Here is a 15,311-nt window from a genome sequence, read left to right on the forward strand (position 1 = left end):
GTTGGTAAAATAGAACTAAGATAATGTTGACCATCTTAGCCATTTTTAAGTGTACAGCTCAGTGGCATGAAGTACATTCGCTGTCCCACCATCCAGCTCCAGAATTCCTTCATCTTGTAAAACTGAAACTCCGGCCCCATCCTCCAGCCCCTGGCAACCACCATTCTCCTTCCTGTCTTTAGGAATTTGTTATTCTAAGTACCTCACATAAGTAAAATCATATAGTATTTGTGTTTTTGTGGCCGGCTTATTTCACTGTCACAATGTCTTTGAGGTTTATCCAGTGTAGTGTCCGTTTCCTTTTTGTTTTTAAGGCTGAAGAATATTCCATTGCACGTATATACCACGTTTTGTTTATCCATGTATCTGCTGATGGATACTTGGGTATCTCAGTTTCTATCTTTGGTTTTTGTTTTGTTTTGCTTTGCTTTTTTAAAGCAAGTCCTATGCCCAGCATGGGGCTTTGAACTCATGACCCTGGGATAAGGAGTCACATGTCCTACCAACTGAGCCAGCCAGGTGGTCCCTATCTTTTCAATATAATCCATAATATACTGTGAACATGGGCGTACAAACATCTGTTCAAGTCTTTGCGTTGTGTTCCTTTGGTTCTGTACCAGGACGTGGAATTGCTGGGTCGTAGGGTAATTCTGTTTTACATTTTTGAAGGCATCTGCCTATTTTCCATAGTGAATGCACCATTTTCATTCCCTTCAACACCACACAAGGGTTCCCAGTCTTTCCACATCCTCGCCAATACTTGCTGTTTTTGCTTTTTTTGATAGCAGCCATCCTTTTTAAAGATTTTTTTTATTTGTTTATTTGACAGAGATCACAAGTAGGCAGAGAAAGCAGGCAGAGAGAGAGGAGGAAGGAGGCTCCCTGCTGAGCAGAGAGCCCGATGCGGGGCTCGATCCCAGGACCCTGGGATCATGACCTGAGCCTAAAGCGGTGGCTTTAACCCACTGAGCCACCCAGGCGCCCCAGATAGCAGCCATCCTAATGGGGTGCAGGGAAGTGCCTCACCGTGGCTTGACCTGCATTGTTCTAACGATCCAGGGTGCTGAGCCATGTTTTCCCATCGGCGTGTCATCTGTCTGGTTGTGAGAGCTGCGCGCCGCCATCTGTTCTTATCACTGTCTGGTTCTGCACAGAAGGAGTAGACCGTGGCACACCCGCTCATTCTACTGCTGATGAGCATTACCAGCTGGTTCCCCATTTGGAGGGATTGCAAAGAGTGCTGCTAAGAACATTCTAGGGTGCATCCTTTGGGGGACATGGTCCTGGGTTTTTAAATGTAAGCCACTCCTCTTTGGAGGTTAGTGTTGCATAAACAAACCAATCAATAAAACGCATAATTCCTATTTCCTCATGGCCATGTAAAAGTTCCTCAGACTTAAATTCTGTAACACAAGACAGGCCCCGGGTTACCTGTCACAGGTGGCCCAGGGTCCAGCTGCCTGGTGTGTGCCCTCCCAGACTCTGATTCGCTCCCTTGGGAAAGAGCCACTTTGGGCCCTGACCACGCCCTCTGTCCCCCATTATCCCAGGTGCCCTTCCCCCCACTGCTGAGCTGGCTCACTGAGGGCCTGACCAGCTCCCCTCTGTGCCCAGGGATCTTTGGGCAGCGCCTGGAGGACACCGTCCACCACGAGCGGAAGTATGGCCCCCGTCTGGCCCCCCTGCTGGTGGAGCAGTGCGTGGACTTCATCCGGGAGCGCGGGCTCACCGAAGAGGGCCTATTCCGCATGCCCGGCCAGGCCAACCTGGTGAGGGACCTGCAGGATTCCTTCGACTGTGGGGAGAAGCCACTGTTTGACAGGTGAGCTCCCAGGGGAGAGCGGCAGAGACGGGATCCCCATCCATCCCCCGCTGTGGGGACTCGTCCCAGGACACAATCTCCAGGCAGCAGAGGTGGGCTGGCATCCAGGAAGCCTGGCAGCAGGATGGTGGGTGGCATGGCTCCCCACAGCAGCACACGTGCTCAGTCAGCTCCCCCTGCCCCTAGTCACCATGGTCAGAGCACCGGACATGGAATCTTGGCAGCAGCCCGGGGCCTCGTCTCAGGGCTGGACCCTGTCACTGGCAAGGCGCACCCATGTTCACATAGGCTGTTACCCCAGGGGATGTTTATAAACCTTTGGGACTCTTGGCCTCCTGCAGGGCCTCCCTCTTGGCTCTGCCTCCTTGGGGTGACCCATCCCTGGGCACCTTAAGTGGCAGCATGGAGCAGCAACTCCCCAGTCTCCTCCACCTGTCCTGGCCCAGTGCCCGTCCTAAACTATTGTGCGCTTCCTGGGTCCAGGGCTGCACTGTGTGGGTAGAGTCCACTTCACTGAAGAGCCCAAGGACCATGACCCTGGAGGTGGGGCTACTTTGGGCCTCTTCTCCCTGACGGGACCTTGCCCATTAAAGCGGGCTTCCTAGGAAGTTCTTCTGCATCAAGCCCACCTTGGCCTCCATGGAGCTACCCTTTCTTCTCAGATCTGCCCTCACAGTCAAGGCCCCCCTCTGCCCCCAGGATAAACCCAGGGGCTCCTGCTGGCAGCCCCAGACTTCCCAGCTTTTCTTTTGGTGCAGAGCACCCTTGTGCCTCCAGCTTCTGCCAGGACCCATCACGGTAGCTTGGAGGGTCTGTCGGTAGATGTGGAGTCTGAGACTGATCCCATTCCCAGGGGAGGTCCACCCTTAGGAAAGAAGAGCTATCGAGTAATGGAAGCGTTACCTTGCAGGCAGAGAAACTGGGACTCTCAGGTTAGCCACCTCTCTCCAAGTCACACCTACAGTAAGGGCAGAAGCTCATTTGGGCCCCTGGGCTGCCCTCCTTGCCTGTGCATCCTGTCTCCTTTCACCACACGCATTGAGCCTGGTCCCGGGGGAAGGAGCGGGACAGGTGACGGCACCTGCCCTAGAGGGGCTTATAAGCTCATGGGCATCACAGAGCTGTGGGCTGCAGAACGTTTTCCTTAGGTGCTAGGGTAGGGTGCCTGGATTCAGGATAAGTGTGTATAGGAGGGGAGGGGGTGGGGGTAGGGGTCAAGTACCACCAAGAAAGCCTTCAACCACGATTTAAAGGGAGAGGCTCTGCAGTGAGTAGGGGAGGAAGGAGAAGTGGAGGAAGTGGGTTTCTAGGCAGGGAGGAAAGAAGGCAAGGCAGTCAGGGTGCCGGGCTAGGCTCCCTAAACCAGGGTGGGGCAGAGGATCTGGACATGACTGGCTTCAGGGACCTGTGGGCCAGGGTGCTATGAACTGGGGTTGCTGCACAGGCTAGAGGCCAGGAGCACCAAAAGCTGAGGGCCTCGAGGAGCCACGGTGGTGCTCCAGCCAGTGAGGCTGGCAGAATGGAATGGTGGGAGGGCTGCTCTGAGTCAACTTGCCCAGGACAGAAAAACTTTCACCTCCCTGCCAAAGGGAGACCTATCAGTAGGGCCTAGGCCATACTTCTCTCACTGCCCACGTCTTCCCTGGGCACAAGCCTGCAGATCCCCCCTGCTTCCTGCCCCTTCCTCCAGCCTCCTAGGGCTCTAGCTCCGGCAGTGGCCAGCACTGAACCCACAGTGTTCCAGTGGTGGGTGGGGGATGGAGACTGGGTTCAAGCCTGGGCACCCCCAGGGGCTGCGAGTACCCAGGAAGTGGGGGGTGTTGGTGAAGGAGGTGAAGGAGGCCTGGGGGAAGGCAGTGGAGGGCATGGGCAGCAGCATGGCTGGCTGGAGGAGGTTAGAAGGAGCAGAGCCAGGGGCCATGTGGCCAGGCCAGACTGAGAGCCACCAGACCTGAGGCAGGGAGGGGCCCTAGGTATGTAGTCTGAAGTATATATGGTGTATTGATCCACAGAATCCCAAATGCTGTAGCCAGAAGAGACCCTAGGGCTTAACTCAGTGAGGCCAGCTGTGGACAGCAGGGCCACGTTCTCCTGGCCCCAGGCTCACCTTTCCTGAGCACCTGCTGTGAGGGAGATGCAGTCTCAGGGTCTAGATCCAGGGCCGTAGGAAAGCAGATGAAATACCCGGGCCCAGGCTGATCCAGGAAGGTGAGCTGAGAGGAGGGGCCAAGACCGCAGTCCAGGATCTGGACCCAGAGGCCAGGAGGCCCAGGGTTGCTGCCCTCCACTGGGGGCAAACCAGCCTGGGCAGCTCCAAGCTGGGGTACAGGAGACTGAGGCCTCCAAGGGGACATGCAGGGCACTGGGGCACTAGAAATAGTGTGATGAACATAGAAGCCCAGGCGTCTATAATGTAAGTAGGAACCCAGAGGCTGAGGGAAGGGGCCTGACCTCTGACCTTCTTGGTCCCCAGCGGCCAGTGCCCAGTGATGCCTGCTCTTTCCAGGAGCTCAGCAGGCCAGCATGGCAGGTTCCTTTGACTTGGCCCCACGCCTGCCATTGGTGAGCCATTCTGGGGGTGGGGGGAGCAAGCTCAGTCTCCCCATCATCCACCCCTGCTGGGAGCAGAGCTCTTCTCATGTTGTCCTGCACCGGGGCAACCACCCCCATGGTCCCTTCACTCATCCAGCTCCCAGGCTAACTGGACACATTGAGCACGCATGTGGAGACGAGTGCGGAGGCTGCTCCTGGGGGAGGGGTACAAGGTGCTGGCCACTTCTGGGGTTCCCTGGTGTCCCAGGCCTCATGCACATCCCCCTGCCCACAGCACAACAGACGTGCACACGGTGGCCTCTCTGTTGAAGCTCTACCTGCGGGAGCTCCCTGAGCCTGTGGTCCCCTTCGCCAGGTATGAGGACTTCCTCAGCTGTGCCCAGCTGCTCACCAAGGACGAGGGGGAGGTTAGTGGCTCCTGGGGACCCATCCTGGGAAGCGGGCCCACTGGGAGGTGGGTGTATGGAGCAGGGTACAGACGTTTAGTTAATTTCATGGCCCATAGATCCTGCCTATAGCCTGCTCTGTAAGATGGGAGGCCTTGACCTTCCTGCTCTGAAGGGGGCCTGGAGCAACCTGCTCTGTATATGGGTGGGTGCCTGGAACGTCCCCTGTCTGTGTATGGTCCACTCTGTGTGCAGGCCTCAGTCCCCGGGAGGAGCAGCTACCTCCTAAAGCAGGCCAAGTTCCAGTCATGGTTGGGGGCCTGGGGCCCAGGTGTGGGCCCCCACATAGTAGGGACTCCTGCTAAACTACCCAGCTCAACCTCAAGCTATCCAGGCAAGCCATAGGGTTCAGAAACCACCAGACTTTTTATCTATTTATATCCTGCCTCCTCCCAAAAGAATTTGAGACTGCTTCCAGGACAGAGGGCTCCCACGCCTACCCTCACCCTCTCCTGTAGGTGCCTGCCTGCAGCCCTAAGCCAGCTTTGGCTGGAGAAGGACTCTTTGCCGACCTTCGGCCTGGTGGGAGATGAGGGGTCTTTACCTGGCAAATATTTGTGCCTCTGTAAGTGTGCTGAGCTGTGGCCCTGACATTCCTCCTTGACCCTGCAGAGGCACACCCTTCACATCAGTTTCCCAAAAGTAAATCTGCTTTTCTGAGGCTGGTGTCGCCGCTCCTCAGAGGGAGGTGGAGGTGGTGGCACCTTCTGGCCACCTGGGGCCTGGCGGCAGGGGCCTTGGCTGGAGGTCTGGACTCAGATTCCTGTCCTGCTTCCAGTCCTCCCTCCAGCAGAAGGGCCTGGAGTCTCACTGCTGGCCTTTGAAATGCTGTGTTTCTCTTTCAATCCCAAGGGGACACTGGAGTTGGCTAAGCAAGTGAGCAGCCTTCCCCTGGCCAATTACAACCTGCTCAGATATATCTGCAAGTAAGTGACTAGGGGCGGGAGCTTCCCTTCCCAGAGGGATTCTCCGCCATTCTCCCACCCGACACTCCTCTCCCTGTGTTGATGGAGCCAGCGAAGAGCATGAAAGAACACAGCCCCTGCACTCCTGGGACTTATGGTACCCATGGGAGCAGGCAGTGTTATATCCCCTAGTGTATATTCCTGAAGAGAAGGGACATACCGTGTGTCCCTTCAGCCTTCTTTGGGTGCCTCTCGCTGTCCCATCCCCCAGGGGTCTGTGTCCTGAGCACAGTGGCCTCGACCCAGGTTCCTGGAACGTCCAGGAGAAGGCCTGCTGTGTAGCCCTCACCTTGCCCCACGTCTGAGGCATCTTGGCCTTCTTGGGCATCTGCCCCCACTGCAGGTGAGAGAGCTGTGTGTCCTGCTGCCTCACTGACAATAGGTCCTTGTCCCACTGGCCTCTGCTTCTGATGGCCATCTCCTAGCCCTCAGAGGGGTTAGCTCTGCCCTCTTCAGAGTTTGCTACGGGCAGCTGGGTATGCCCAGCAGCCGTAGACACATGTGGACATGGCTGGGCATGAAGGCCAGGCAGCTTGCAGCAGATCTGGCTTCAGCTTTTGCTTTTCCGCCAGCTGCTTCTTCCTTACTGTACAGGTTTCTGGATGAAGTCCAGTCTCACTCAAATGTCAACAAGATGAGTGTCCAGAACCTAGCAACCGTTTTTGGACCCAACATACTTCGGCCACAGATAGAAGACCCAGTAACCATCATGGAAGGTAATGGTGGAGGGGTACATGGCGGTGCTGGGTGCTGCCCAGTCTGGCCTCCTCTTGGTCCTGGAAGGGTCCTCAGAAGCATCACCCTGCATCAGTCCGGCCAAGGGCCAGGCCGGTGGGAAGGGGCTCTGTTCCAGGGGACTCCCCTTTCCCCCCTACCGACCCCATGGGGTCCAGCATGAAAAGGAACTTTGCCCTGTAGATGGGGTCACTGAGAGCAATTAGAATGGTCGGAGAGGCTGGGGGATGGAAGAGGTCAGTGCCCTTGCCCTTGAATACACACACTGGTGTTTTTGCTTTCCTTAAGTAAATGTTAAGTAGTTGTCACAGTCTCCTGGATGTCAGAGCTGTACCCTGATGTATAAATAATGATTATAAACAGCAGGAGCGGCTGCGTGCAATAGGCGAGGGCCTGTAGGAGGGCCTTTTCTGCATCACCTCACTGTCAGTTTCACGGGCTCATGATGCAGTTATTACACCCACTTCGCAGATGGGGAAACTGAGTGAGGTCAGGAGAGGTAAGGTGATTCTGTCAGCCAGGTTTATCAAAGGCCACAGGTCCAGGCTGGCCCAGAAGCTAGAGCCCGCACTCAGAGGGCCTGTGGAAGACTGTCCTGGCGCAGTTAGTCAGGGAGTCCTGCTGCCCACGGATGGGAGCCCCGCAGCCAGCGCCAGCTGAGGTATGCGGAGGCTGGCGGGCACTCACACAGCATGGAGGCAGCTGGAGCTGCCGCCAGGCGAGCTGAGGCCGGAGTTGCCACTCCTTGCTGAGCATGACCTGGGAGAGAGGAGTGTGGGGGTGGGCTATGGAGCTCTGTGTCCGCCTGGGGTGTGGCTCTCGGGGTGGCACTCTCCTTCAGATGCCCCCCTTGGCCTGCCTAGCTCGGTCTCATCCCACGCCCCCCAGGTTCTCAGCCTGCCAGGTTGAACAAACGCCCAACAGCAAACACTGAGTTCCTGCTTCACCCAGTTTTCTGGCTAAAGATTCCTTATTTTTTCCAGGATTCTTTAGTTACCTCCAGTGGGAGGGTCCACCCAGCCAGCCCTCCTTCCTTATCCCCTGGAAAACTTCCCAGGCTCTGGTCTTTGGTGGAGGGTAGCAGGAGGGAAAAAGGCAAGCGGATAGGTACTGTGCTCCCATTGTATTGCCCCCCACCCCATGACTGACCCCCAACACCCTCGGGCAGGAACCACAGGCATCACAGGCTGCATCTCAGGGGACGGCGGCCTGGAGAAGAGGTATTGTGTGTGTGTGTGTGTGTGTGTGTGTGTACATATGAGAGAGAATAGGGTCAGGGCAGAGTGGGTTGTACATGTTGGGGACTGCGTACATTCGTGTGTTGTCAACACATGTATGTGGGACTGTGTGTGTGTGTGTGTGTGTCCACTTGCACCTGTAGACCATCTCTGTCCCTGACCCAGACCCTTGTGCCGCCCACTGTGTGGACAGTCACACACAGCCCCCTTTGGCAGTACAGGGAAGTGACGTGGGGCAGCTGAGAAGGCTGGGACGTCTAGGTCCCGGTTTCCAGGGCCAGACTGCCACTGGCTCGCTCTGCGTCCCCTGTGGGCATAGTGTCTGCACCTTCCCCACACCCAGTGGGATGCAGCAGGCTGCAGGCACAGTGCCCCTTCTGTGTCCAAGGAAGGGGATGTGGGATTTTTTTGTCTGCACTAGATTTGGAGGGTGTGGTGACTGTCCTTTCCTTTGGAGGCAGATGTCAAGCTCTTGCTAAGTTCTCCCCTGAGGTGCAGCCTGGTTCCAGACTGCAGCCACCCTGGGTTGGGTCTGGTCTAGAGAGCCTGGATTGGAGACATTCACAGCCAGGCTTTCTCACTTGGTCTTCCTGGCAGGCACTTCTCTGGTCCAGCACCTGATGACTGTCCTGATCCGCAAACACAGCCAACTCTTCACTGCGAGGGCCGAGGAAGGGCCGACCTCCCCGCGTGGGGGCCCACCGTGCACCGTGGGATGGGGCTCTGAGGAGGGCCCGAGGGACGGCCAGCCGGAACCCAGCAGCCCCAGCAGCCCTAGCAGCCCTGGCCTGCCATCACACAGGACCTCATCTCTGGATGGGGCCACTGTGGCAGCGCTGTCTAGAACCTCCCCCACGGGCCTGGGTACCCGAGGTGGCCCTGCTGCCCCCAGCCCTGGGAAGAAAGTGCAGACTCTGCCCAACTGGAAGTCTTCCTTCTGGCAGTCAGGATCCCGTTCGGGGAGCCCAAAGGCGGGAAGCTCATCCCTGGAGGTGCCCATCATCTCCTCTGGAGGGAACTGGCTCATGAACGGACTGTCCTCCCTGCGTGGCCACCGCCGGGCCTCCTCGGGAGAACGGCTCAAGGACTCAGGCTCTTCGCAGAGACTTTCCACTTATGACAATGTGCCCCCACCCAGCGGCCTCTTCCCCAGCACCCCCAGTGTGGCCAGCACAGTGTGGTCGGGGGCCTCCTCTTGTGAGGCATCGGCCAGGGGCTCAGTCAGCAGCTGCACAGCCTGCCGGGCCAGCGACTCGTCCGCCTGCAGCTCCCTGCACACCGAGGGGGCCCTTGAGCCTTCCCCTTTCCCCAGTAGCAGTGAGGAACGCAGATCCCCAGACCTGGGCCGTGGCCTGGACGAGGTGGGCACCTGCATCAGCAGCAGTGAGCCCAGCGACCCAGGCAGCCCCACCCAGGACTATGCCCGCTGCTCTGAGGCTCTCCAGGGCCTGGTCACGGAGCTCAGGGCAGAGCTGTGCCGGCAGAGGACTGAGTACGAGACCAGTATAAAAAGGTAAAGGGCTGCAGCCACGGGGCAAGTGCGAGGCTGGCACCCCTGGGGCTGGGCAGAGCCTTTGTGGCCAGCAGCTCATGGGGCGCTGGCCCTGGTAGTCTGCCTCTGGTCATGACCTCTGGCTCTGATAGAAAGCCTCTCTGAGGCCAGGCTCAGAGTAGCCAGTCCCAGGAAGCCACTTTTCTGGGACAATGCCCCCAGAACAGGGCTGGGAATGGAGGGGTGGGGGTCCTCTGTCTGGAAAAGCTCGGGAGCTACAGGGCCTGGCATGCTGTCAGAGCTCCATAAATGCCTGCTGAGTAAGTGAGTGAGAATCCCAGCCTGCGCTGCTCTGAGCATCTTTAATGGAGGGGCTCAGCATGGAGGTCCCTGTGTGGCCCTCAGGAAGGAGACAGGCTCCATGAGGTATGCAGGAACCTGAGGAAGTGCCCATGTGCAGTGCAGACCCCAGGCCAGACTGGCTGGTGGACCATGGTTGGGCCTGATAAGGGAGCAAGGACTTCTTCCAGGATTGTAATCCTGTTTCCCAGGAGGAGGGAGCTGGCTGTGCTGAGCCCTGCCCTCCTGCCTTCCCTGGTCACAGGAGGATGCCTTGTGCCATATCCTTTTTGCTCACAGATGGTCCTGGTTTGATCCTTCCAGCCTCCCTGGGAGGAGGGTATTTTCCAGCTCTGAGGCACCAGGTTCTCCAACCAAGGTCACCAACAGCACCTGAATGGCCAGTTTACAGTGCTTCTACCAGCTTCTCAGGCTTCTCAGCGCCTGGCCCCAGCTGTCTGACCTATATATCAGGCCCCACCCACTAGCAGAAGGTGTTTGTGGGCTCTGACATCTTCCTTTCCTCATCAGAGATAGTGGAGGTGCTTCTTACTCGGAGACTGGGATTTCTACAGGGAGCTGGAGGGGCAGTGTTTGGCCCTTTTGCTCTGCAGGAGGTCAGGGAGGGTCATGGCAGGCGATGTCTAAGCCAGGAGTTGAACGACCAATAGAATTGGACTGAGCAAGGAGAAGAAAGGACGCAGCATGAATAAAACTGTGAGGCACACAACAGGGGGAAAACCCCTCAAATATGAGCACTGGGTTGGAATTTACCAGCCAGAGGAACAGTGGAATACCCTGCAGATACAGAGAAAGATGATTACAGCTGAAGATGAGCTCACAGACAAAAACTACAGAATATGTGGGAGGTATTACCAGGCGAAGGCTGTCCTCACACAGCCTCAGAAGAGGTCAGAACCAGCTTCTCACTTCTTTAGCTGTTTGTGGAGCCAACTTGAGCTTCTAGTTCTCTCATCTTCTCAGAAGCTTGGTCTCTCGGGGGGAAATGCAGTGTTGTTCCATGGGGGCCTCTGGATAAGACTGCCTGGGGTTGAGTCCCTGCCCCCTGTGCACTGGCTAAGCATCCCAGGCAGGCTCTCTGATTCCAGTGTGTACTGGTCGAATGTCTGTGTGGGCAGGATCTCTGGGCTCGGGGGACCGCACCCATCTGTCCTGAGGATTGAGTGCCACAGTGGGTGGCAGTGCCGAGCGCAGGGCCCGGTGCATCCAGAGTGCTCAGGAAACTTTCACTGCTCACACTCCCTCTTGCTTGGGGGGCTGGAGATAAGACAAAACTCACAGAAAGAAAGGGACTGCAGTGGTAGCCCCTAGAGTCCCCTCACTGACAGGGTGGTCTAAGGAGAGAAGGGTCTATAGGAACACAAGAAAGAATGAAGCCCCATCCAGTGGGTCTTTGGGGAATATAGCTGCACACAGCAGTCAGTCAGTACTGGGTCTGGTCTGGGGGGTTGGGGGAAACCAGCTTTCTGCCCTGCCTCCCAGGACTCAGAACCCCTCCCCTGTGCCAATTCCTGTATTCCCAAAAGAGAATGCACTGAGTGTCTATGATGTGCAGACACTATATGAGATGCTGGGGACACAGCCAAGACCAGAGCTGATCAAAACTTCTACTCTCATTCTTATTTGGTGGTGTTTGGGGGTTGGAGGTGGAGAGAGACCAGAAACGAGACAGATTTTAAAAATCTGTTGTATGTGAGAAGGTTCAATAAAGGAGAACAAAGCAGGGTGAAGGGAAGGGGACCATGGTGGGGAGAGGGTTGGAAGGCTGGGGCAGAAGCCCAGGGGCTGTGGTGAGAGGGGCACGTGGAAGAAAGTGGGGACGAGGGGAATGGGAGAAAGGGGGGTGGAGGGCAGAGTGTGGAGCTCCGGGCTAGACATGTAAGTAGCATCGACATCAAAGGCAGCAGTCAAGGTAGAGAGAAAAGCCAGATTCAGAACATATTTGGAGGGTGTTGCTAATTGGCCAGACATGGGGGTGAAAGAAAACCGACTTAAGAGAACTTTTTGTTTTGAAATAATTGGAAGAAGGTGTTCACTGAGTGGGACACCAGGGCTGCTGCAGTGGTTTGGAGAGGCAGGGTCAGGAGCCATCTGTGGGCCTGTTAAGGTACAATGCTTATGGAGTTTCTGAGTGGAGTTTAGGGAGATAGAGGCTGAGAGGTCGTCAGTGCGGAGATGATGCTTTGGATCTGGAGATTGGATGATGTCACACAAAGAACCATAGAGAGGAAGACAGGAGGCCCAGGCCTGAGCTTGAGAGGGCCAGGACAGAGAAGGAGGAGCAAAGAGGGGGCTGGAGCCCGAGGAGAAGCAAAGGGGGGTGGTGTCTGTGGGGTCCCTGCTGCCACTCACCTTGGCGGTTCTTCTGTGTCACAGCATGTCTCGTGCTCCCCAGATGGAGGGCTGAGGTGCAGGCAGCTTTCCTGCCTCCTTCATGCTTAGTGTTCAGTGACAGGGTGGAGGCCTGGGCCTCATCCTGGGGATGGGGAATGGATACTTACTCCAGTATGCCATGTGACAGGTGGTGCACTGTGGTCTTCTTGGTCTTCTTTGTCCATTGTAGCTGTAGCTCTTGGGGGATTTTTTTTCAGAAAGGATACCAGGACTCAGAGCCGTTTGTGTTGCTTCATAAACAGCCAGGCTGGGGCTCAGACTCCAGCGTGTTGGTTCCCAGGGGCTGGGCTCAGCATACCCCAGAGGCCTTCTAGGAAGTAGTCATCTGGTTGAGAAAATGGATGTGCCAGCCTTTGTAGAGTGTGGCGTCAACATCCAGAGAAGCATGTCTGGGGCTGGGGGGTATCCAGAGAAGTATCATGGAGGGTGACATGTTTTAGCTGGGGCATGGACAACAAGGAGTAGTGCAGGTGACAACACAAATGGGGTTTCCCCAAGTCGTGTAGCGTCTGGCTGGGGTCTGGGGAGTTGTGGGAGGTGGGGTAGCCAGAGGGAGGCTGGAGTACGAGGGGCCTCACAGACGAACAAAGGCAAGGGGACAGTTTCTTACTTCCCTCTCCATTTGGGAACCAGGCCTGTTTTCTGCCAGCCAGCGGTCCCTTCCTCAGTACTCTATATTTTAGTGAGGACTCAGGGAGGCCCCTGGCATTTCTGGATCACAGGCCAAGGGGAGGTGCCCTGGGGATGAGTGCCCAGGTCTGGTGAGGACCTGAGAGGCCTGTGAGGCCTGTCCCAGAGCCAGGTCTGAGCCTGCACGCGTCCTTCCCCTCCGTGGGCCGTATGTCCAGCTCCTTTGGAAGGCGTGCACGCAGGCATGAGTTTGCTGAAACCCAGCTGGCCAAAAGCTAAAACAGTGTCTTTCTTCTTGATTTTAAAGACTTGAAGAAGGTAGTGCCAACCTGAGGAAACGAATGTCACGGCTAGAAGAAGAACTAGACCAGGAAAAGAAAAAGTACACAATGCTGGAAATAAAGCTGAGGAACTCAGAGCGGGCGCGGGAAGATGCAGAGAAGAGGAACCAGCTGCTGCAGAAGGAAATGGAGGAGTTTTTTTCAACCCTCGGAAGCCTGACTGTAGGAGCAAGAGGTGACAAAGCCCCAAAGTGAAGGAGTGGAAAGAACTCCCATGAACAACGGTGCTCGCCCGCCTCTGAGCAGAGATGGCCGTCCACCTCATGAGGAGACACAAGGCCCTGCAGCGTGGACCTGGGCTTCTGTGGTGCCAGGAGCTCTTGGGAGCAGCCCAAGCGCCATGTGAGATCTGGATGCTGCTCTGACCATGCAGGGCCTGGCAGCTGTCAGAGGGGACAGTCCCGTGACGGTTAAAACAGATGACTCCTGGGATCTGAGTAGCCCACTGGGTTACTTTTTTTGCATTCTTTATTAAATTTGCTGACATAGCATGATGTCTGGATTCCTGACTCCTCCTTTATGGTCATGTAGAATGAAGGTTACCAAATTGTTCGCAGATTTGAAAGTCCCCAAGGTGTCAGATGGGTGGAATGGCCTGGGGTTCAGAAGTGGGTTATGAACCTCCCTGAGGAACACTCAGTGTTGTCACAGTCACCAAAGCTGGATTTATGCAAATCTGTGTTTTGCTCCATGTTCTCTGTATGCCAAGGCCAGACGATTTTCCTCAGTCCTTCCTTCCCCCTCTGAGCCACCAGGGCCTCTGCAGCTGGCATTTGTCCTAGAATTCCTCTCAAGCCTTCCACCATAACTTGCTTGCCTTTGCTTGGCCCCAGATCTCCAGGGCCAGAGCCTATGAGTCAGAGCTTAGCATGGGCACTCTACACCGCACTTCTACACCCAGGGTATGTGTGTATGTGTGTGTGTGGGGGGGGGGGGTGGCATAGGGCCTGTGTTTAAAGGAAAAGAGAGCCACAGTGATGGGAAGTGCCCATCCTTGGTCTTCCAAGTGTGCCTCAGGCTATGTGCTCTGTTTCCCTGCAGATTCCCCTCGACCTAGTGCTAGTCCCTTTCCCTTCCGTGCCCATTTTACCATCCTTCTCCAGTTCATCCTCAGACTTCAAAGCTCCATCAGGGCAAAGCTTTCAAGAAAGCGTGCGGCTGGCCACCACTACACATGTGGAGGCCTGGGTCAGAGCTCTTAGGGATGGGACTTAAGGAGCAACAAAGAAGTTGCCTCTGAGAGGAGAGCACTGGTATCATTTCGCTTGCTCCTGCTCAGTGTCCTTACATACCACCCCTTGCTATCCTGAGCACCAAAGTGCCCCAATTTCTAATCACTATCTCTGGAAAAGTCCCTCAGGACCAACCACCCATCCAACTACCACACTGAGGTTTAAATGCCAGTGTCTCGGTGCTCCCAAGAAGAGCTGGCTTCCTACCATGAGGTACAAGCCCACAGGCCCAAGCTGGCTGCTAACTCCCACAGTGGTGAGACAGGCTGACCATGGCCGTCTGCTGGACCACCCATGGTCTTACCAACCAGGAAGCCAGATGCCTGCCAAGGCCACCAGCGGCATCAGCAGTCAAGAGTTCTCTCGGGGAATTGTGAGGGAGGGGGTCAGTGGAGACCAACACCCAGATCTACTCTCAGGCAATCTATAGCAGATGATCTGGGTGACCAGCTTCCCCAGGAAGCAAAATATTGCTCTCCCCTCTATTCAAGGAGAAAGAGAAAAGAAATTGAAGCGGCCGATTCTTCAACAAGATAGGAACTGGTCCCATGCTCAGAGGAGAAACTTTGACTAGGAGAAGATAGGTGGGAACACCAGTGTATTCTTATGGTCCTAGGTTCTCTTACTGCAGTCCTGGAATTCTGCCAACTTTAACTCAGCAAGAAGATGCCACCATGCTATCAAAGGAGCAGGAAAGACAAAAAGGGTTTCACAAGATGAAAAGGAAAGCTTTTCATTCATAGTAGCAGAGGCTCAGCTTCCAGCCAAGGCCTGGCCAAAACCAGCTCCTGAACCACATCTGCCACCTGCTGGCAAAACTAGGATCTGCAAGTGCAATTTTTCTCTGAAAATCAGTCAGCAATATTCAGTAAAAATTCTGTCCTCCAGTTTCCGTTTAATCAGCACTTTCCATTCTATCTGTAAAACATAAGGACTTTTTCCTATAAAGCGCACTCAGTACCAGAGCCAATGGGCTTTGGCCTAGTACCCTGTCTCTAATCCACTTAGGTTTTCCCCAATTGAGGTGCATTTCAACAACCTATTCCCAAACTGCGGATTCAAGTTGTACCTATTAGTGTAATGACATTTCAAATTAAGTAAAC

General features: G+C 55.6%; 1 protein-coding gene across 7 annotated transcripts in view; it reads left to right on the forward strand.

Moving 5' to 3' along the window:
• Positions 1-13,291, forward strand: part of ARHGAP22 (Rho GTPase activating protein 22) — a 165,610-nt gene extending 152,319 nt beyond the window's left edge. For 6 of the 7 annotated variants that reach the window (XM_059169650.1, XM_059169652.1, XM_059169651.1 and 3 more), the window contains 6 exons: positions 1,615-1,822; positions 4,650-4,782; positions 5,674-5,747; positions 6,381-6,502; positions 8,357-9,272; positions 12,943-13,291. In XM_059169650.1, coding sequence (XP_059025633.1) covers positions 1,615-1,822; positions 4,650-4,782; positions 5,674-5,747; positions 6,381-6,502; positions 8,357-9,272; positions 12,943-13,171 — 1,682 coding nt within the window. In that variant the 3' untranslated portion in view covers positions 13,172-13,291. The remainder of the gene's footprint in view (positions 1-1,614; positions 1,823-4,649; positions 4,783-5,673; positions 5,748-6,380; positions 6,503-8,356; positions 9,273-12,942) is intronic. The other variant, XM_059169653.1, reaches the window with a different exon arrangement.
• The last annotated feature ends 2,020 nt before the right edge of the window (positions 13,292-15,311 follow it).

This window comes from Mustela lutreola, chromosome 4, assembly GCF_030435805.1.
Source record: "Mustela lutreola isolate mMusLut2 chromosome 4, mMusLut2.pri, whole genome shotgun sequence".
Lineage (NCBI taxonomy): Eukaryota > Metazoa > Chordata > Mammalia > Carnivora > Mustelidae > Mustela > Mustela lutreola.